General features: G+C 40.8%; 2 protein-coding genes across 3 annotated transcripts; both read right to left on the bottom strand.

Annotated features, from left to right (window-relative positions):
* Nucleotides 1-831: 831 nt before the first annotated feature.
* Nucleotides 832-1,649, bottom strand: LOC136513728 (subtilisin-chymotrypsin inhibitor-2B-like). The gene is made up of 2 exons (XM_066507683.1): nt 1,523-1,649; nt 832-1,439 (listed from the first exon to the last, which is right to left on the bottom strand). Exons 1-2 carry the CDS (start codon nt 1,595-1,597, stop codon nt 1,164-1,166), a joined length of 351 nt encoding a protein of 116 aa, XP_066363780.1. The 5' UTR covers nt 1,598-1,649; the 3' UTR covers nt 832-1,163.
* A 2,508-nt stretch (nt 1,650-4,157) lies between these two features.
* LOC136513780 (subtilisin-chymotrypsin inhibitor-2B-like) lies at nt 4,158-4,811 on the bottom strand. 2 transcript variants are annotated; one of them, XM_066507749.1, is made up of 2 exons: nt 4,773-4,806; nt 4,158-4,662 (listed from the first exon to the last, which is right to left on the bottom strand). In XM_066507749.1, the coding sequence occupies exon 2, from the start codon at nt 4,598-4,600 to the stop codon at nt 4,376-4,378; it is 225 nt and encodes a 74-aa protein (XP_066363846.1). In that variant the 5' UTR covers nt 4,601-4,662; nt 4,773-4,806; the 3' UTR covers nt 4,158-4,375. The 2 variants fall into 2 exon arrangements, with proteins under 2 accessions (XP_066363846.1, XP_066363845.1); XM_066507748.1 differs by having other exon boundaries at nt 4,159-4,662; nt 4,756-4,811.
* Between the last annotated feature and the right edge of the window lie 1,189 nt (nt 4,812-6,000).

The raw sequence follows: 6,000 nt of genomic DNA, 5'->3' as shown, positions 1-6,000 counted from the left end.
CTGGTCCAGCGTCGAAGTCAAACGGACTTACTGTTCCATCGAACAGATTTTTTCGGTTTGCTGCGTGTCGATGTTTTTGTGCCGACACTTTCTTACTCTGAACCTCTAAGAGCCTATTTCATTCGACTATAAAAGGGGATAAACTCTCTCTTAGAAAGAGATCGTATTATTCGGACCTCAAGAGTTATAGAACTCCAAAGCTACACAAAGCATACGCTCTAATCCTTAGCGCACGTTAGAGTTCCCGTCACTCTCGGCCCTTCGGTCCAGAGTCCAACCGGGCCTTTAACATCATTTTCTTATTCCTACTCGTTTGTAACCCCACAGTAAACTTCGAGCACCTGGGCTCAGGAATAAAGTCACCGACCGACCGAAACTGGACGTAGGGCACGTTGCCTGAACCAGTATAAATCCTGTGTCATTAAGTGCTAGGTCATATCCTATCACAACGTACGGTAAAACTACAAATATTTACTTGTTGGTCACTTTTCACACCAACACTTCTCCTACCCAGAGCTAACGGTTCTTTTTACCACATCAATTTTAATTTCTGATGGCCCGATTTCTCCTTTTATTTATAAAACCGAATATTTAACTCCTCAACATTTAAAAATGTTTGTTTTTAAGAAAATTTTACTATAGGATATCGGTGAAACGTGGTACATGCTGCTGGATATCCTCAACTCCAGAATTTGCCTAATATTATTAGGAAAACGTGTATCTTTAATTTGCCTTAACGCACCGCACATTTTGTTCATTTCTCATATTCAAGAGAGAGGAGGTAGAAAAAATGTCTTTTCTACCCTTGTCATCAAATATCTTTCTTGACCATTTTGATGCTGGAAACTGCATGGTGGAGTCTCTTATTACTAGTGTCAAGACACTTTTTTCTGTCAATACAAAACAACTGGTCCCGTTTCATATATTCATTCCTTTTTTTTTGCGAATTCATATATTCATTCTTGCAAGCATGGATGACATTTTGATACATTTATTAATGCAAGAACGAGATAGTTTATACTAGGGAAGAAACACACGTACACACACCCATTATTCGGTAGATGCACTGACATGCATACATGGCATGTCCACGTTATTCATCATATCATATTTTGTTCAAGTTCCGGAGCACGGAAGGAAGCTTGGCATCAGCGGCTAGTTTATCATCCGACATGGGGCGCCTCGGCGACGGTGTCGACGAAGATGCGGACGCGGTCGGGGCGATAATCCGCGGTCACAATCGAGCCGACGGGCAGCACGACGATGTCCGCGTCGGGCTTGTCCTTGAGGATCGCCTTCTTGGCTTCCTCCACGCTGAGCCCCACCAACTCCGGCCACGACGTCTTGGCGCCGCCGCACTCCGGTGCCGCCGCCGTGGAGCTCATGGTCGTCTCCGGTCGCGAACTGCGAATAGCTAGATCAGCTGATGATGCTGTGGCCTGCGAATTCAATGGAAACAAACTAAAACTACTACTACTACTATATTATTGCAAAAATCGTAAGGTATAGATAGCACACTCACGGTGTGGTAAAGACGATATATATATGGCTTGTTATGCTGATTCTTGTACTGCTGCTGGTTAAGAGAGCTATGCATCGGTGAGGTATTTATAGAGAGCTGCTAGCTGCAGGCAGGACGAGTGTACATGTGCAGCCCCGGGGCGTAGGCACCGGTGTGCATAGGAGGAAGACGGAGGCAAAAAAAAAAAAAAAAAAAAAACGATATTATGGACATTTCACATTTGTATGTACCATGAGGAGTTATTTATTTTTATACATGTAAAACAGAATTGTACCCAACTGACCCTGGACTCTCGAAAATGTTCATAAAGATAATATATATATGGTGTGTGCCTTTATGGTTATGATTGTGTTTAAAAAATAAATGTATATTAATTTTAATGATATCATGTCTTGGATGATCCAATAAGGTAATATAAGGACACCACACCGGATGCTGCACAGCTGTTGGCTTCTTATTAGCTAACGTGTTGGACATGCAAACAGGATAATAATAATAATCCAACCGATCTAAACAACAAATATATCTCTATGGATATCGCGCGCGGCAGATAATAATAACAATATATAGGGGTCACTGTATATATGTAGCTTCAATAATTCTTTGTTGTTTATCCTTTTCTTCCATAGACGATCGATTGTGTTCAAAGTTTGGAGCTATACATTTTCTGGCAAAGTTTTGGCTATTTGAGACATCAGAAAAGTTTGATGCCATTGAAACTTGCCAAGTTAAACTAGTTATAAGGCCAGTCACAGTGAGAGTTTCACTAGAGTTTCATTTGCATTTAATAGCTTGCCACATATACACTTTTGATGACATAGCAACGTTTTAATGAAGAGAGAGAAGAATTGGGTTTCATGGGGATGAAACTCTCTTGGCACAGTTACCAACTTTCTATGAGTCATAGAATTAAATGTATATGAAACTATAGAATGAAACTTTCCATTGAGAGTGAAAATTTCATCCAAGTTTCATTTCATTCTATATGACATGTCAGTCTTGGAAACAACGAAATGAATCTCTCCACCGAGACTGGCTTAAATAACTATATGTTTTGACTATTCAATTGCTCTCAAACCAAAAAAAGAAGTAATAAAAAATTGACACAATAAGTAATTACTTCACGCTACTGGTTCCTTATGGTGGAACATGCTCACCTATATCATATGGGTGCTCATATTTTTTTGGATTTATATAAAATGCTTATATAGATATTTTTTTGGATTTATATGAAGTCTCTATTATAATTAGCCTACATCAATGACCCAAACTATGAAAAAGTTTAGCAACACAAGTGTCATGTAATGTTGTAACCACGTGATACTTGATCCAATTTGGTATAACTATGCTGATAAACGTTTTCTTGATAAGCTACACGAATGGAGAAAAAGCACAACCAAAATAGTAAGCTAGTATGACCCAATTTCTATGTTTTTAGTAGAAATAGGTCCTATGATGAGGGAAGCGTGGCAAAAAAAAAAAGCTACAAAAGATGTGTCGTTTGGCTTCTAGTTTCAGCTTATATTTGCTATAAACAGTTTATAATTAAACTATACTAAACAAACCCTTTAGTATGAACATAAGTGTATCACTTGATTCTATCTATGACTATGTAAGTGTAGAAAGTATGGAGAGCTGCTGTCAAAATGTGGATGACATGACTCATATATGTAACTCCACAAACACCAGCAAAAGTACGAAAAAAGATTTATATACAAAAACAAAAGGATAATAGATAACGAGAGTATATACTAGCGACAGTAGTCCGTGTCACTTAATCTTTTATTTAGTTTGGTTGATCAATATCGACTAATTATAATAAATAGAGAAAAATAAACATAAAAATGAGTCGACAGAATCAAGATTAGAGCATGATTTTTACAGTATCATTTGAACTCTAGATGGAAATCTCCCGCTGCTTTTAATGAAAGAAATTCAAAACAAACAACTGATCCCTCTTTCATATAGGTCTTTCTACTGGACCGTCGGGTGTTACGATAGTTACGATGAAGTGCAAATCGGAAGAAATTAAAAAAAACAAATAAAACATACAAACAACAAATAAAAAATACAGAAAATTAACCAGATTATTTCTATAGAAGCCGAATTGGAAGATTTCAAAGGAGAACCAAATCAAACATACAAAAAACAAAAAAAAAAGCTAAAAAATAATCAGATAACTGTTCGGGTAATTCTAATCATTCTCATTAACGAATAATCAATTTACACTAATTAAACATAGAACTTACACGTAAATAGAAGTAGTAAAATATGATTCATTAAAGCGTAATCTGCTCGTACTATAGAAATAAAACTGCACGTATACACACGAACATGATAGGGGCTAACGAGTGCTATATTTGTATGCAACGCGGGGCCAGCAGTCGCATGCTGTATCAGAACATGCTACTTGGTCTGCTGCACACGAAACATATGGGAAGAGGGTCCGCTGAGTCCCTAGAAGAAGCGTAGCTGCATGCCTCGGTACCCGTGAAAGGCTCATACTGCTGTTGTACGTTCACTGCTAGGCCAGAGATGAAAAACAAGAAAGAAACAGATGCGGCAGATTAAATGACAGAGGGATCGGACGGCTCAAAAAATCGAGTGTTGGACTCGGACGACGGTTGGATTTAGCGTTCATATATTCATTCGTGCAAGGATGAACGACATTCTGATACATTTATTTATGTATGCAAGAACGATGACACTATTTAGTGATAATGTATATAGTAGGGAAGAAAAACACGTATACATCCATTATTCGGCAGATGCACAGACATCCATTATTCAAGTTCTGGAGCGAGGAGCGAAGGAAGCTGGGCTGGGCATGCAGCAGCAGCAGCAGCGAGCTTATCAGCCGACATGGGGCGTCTGGGCGACGGTGTCGACGAAGATGCGGACGCGGTTGGGGCGGTAATCCATGGTCACAGGCGAGCCGGTGGGCAGCACGACGATGTCGGCATCGGGCTTGTCCTTGAGGATCACCTTCTTGGCTTCCTCCACGCTGAGCCCGACCACCTCCGGCCACGACGTCTTGGGGCCGCCGCACTCCGGTGCCGCCGTCGCCGTGGAGCTCATCGGTTGTCGGTCGCGAATTGAAATTGATGACGATAATATAATATATATAATGATGCTCTGCCCTGTGAATTAAAAGGAAATTAGCAAACTACTGGTAGCCACTATATTAGTATTGCAAAAGGCCAAAAGCGTAAGGTATAGAAAGGCTAACTCACGGGCAAGCGTGGCTTACTTATTGCGCTTCTTCTGCTACTCAGCTACTGGTTAAGCGAGTATGCACCGGTGAGGTATTTATAGAGCTGCTGCAACCAACAGGGGCAGATGTGTACGTGTGTGTGTTCTTCATCAGGATTATTGGTCTAAAGCTTGGCAGATATAATTAAACAGGAAAGAAAAAGATAATGTTGTTGATGGTGCCAAGAAATCGTAGCTGCTCACCAATAATGCATCCATTATATACGCACGAGGCACACGAGGTGGCCCCTGCAGCCAGTAGAAAACAAGAAAAGAAAAAGATAGCAACGCTACACAAACATGCATCCATGGTTTCTCCTCCCCGGCAACCAAATAGCTAGTCAGGCAGTCAGCAGCTTCAGTACGAGCAGCAGACACCGACAGAAACTTGACAATTATAGTGAATTATTAATGGTCCCTCCACGTTTTTCTCGTTATATTCTTCTCCTCTCGTCGACAACTAGCTAGTCTAGGATCAGCTCATCTTTAGCTACATATAGTTGCTCCTGCTACATATCCTTGATGGTGATACATGCCCCATTATCTGTGGATTAGATTCTGAGACGGAAGACCACTTAATCCTCAGATGCCGCTTCTCCAAAAATCAGTAGAACCGGATGGGCTTTGAGACTGAAAACGTCCAGGTGGCCTCGCCTCTCGGACATCACTCGGCCGACAGGATTCCATCCCCACCGCTCACTCAGCAAGTTTCATTCACCTGATATGCCGGATGTTATCGAAACACAGGAACGATGTGATCTTCAACAATATGGCGCCCTCGTACAATCGTCTCCGGGGAGCATGCAAAGACGCCGTGAAACCTATGGATGTTTTGCTTGCCTATTGCTGATCGGGGTGTAGCTGCCCACTGGTGTAATGTAGTTTCCTTATGAATTAAGTCCTACAAAAAACTGTCCTACCGTCCTCCAATGTACTCTGTCATATATAACTGAGCAACAAGCTTTTGTTGCTCCAATGCAATCAAGTAGGTGGGGAGTGCTTCTCCCCTCCGATTATCCTAAAAAAAATTATTACAAGATCTATCCTAGCTAGAGAGAGATTATTCAGTTAACCTGCATATGGAGAAACCAAGTAACCGACCGCGAATCTATCGACCGACCACTTAAACTGTCTTGTTAATTGACCCCAAATGCTATGCTTGTGGCACGGTGGCGGAATTTTTCTTCCATAAATGTAGTTTTTGTTAACTTTCAATATCACTGTCA

Source organism: Miscanthus floridulus, chromosome 16 (assembly GCF_019320115.1).
Source record: "Miscanthus floridulus cultivar M001 chromosome 16, ASM1932011v1, whole genome shotgun sequence".
NCBI classification, from domain to species: domain Eukaryota; kingdom Viridiplantae; phylum Streptophyta; class Magnoliopsida; order Poales; family Poaceae; genus Miscanthus; species Miscanthus floridulus.
This window is presented reverse-complemented; position numbering and strand designations above follow the sequence as displayed.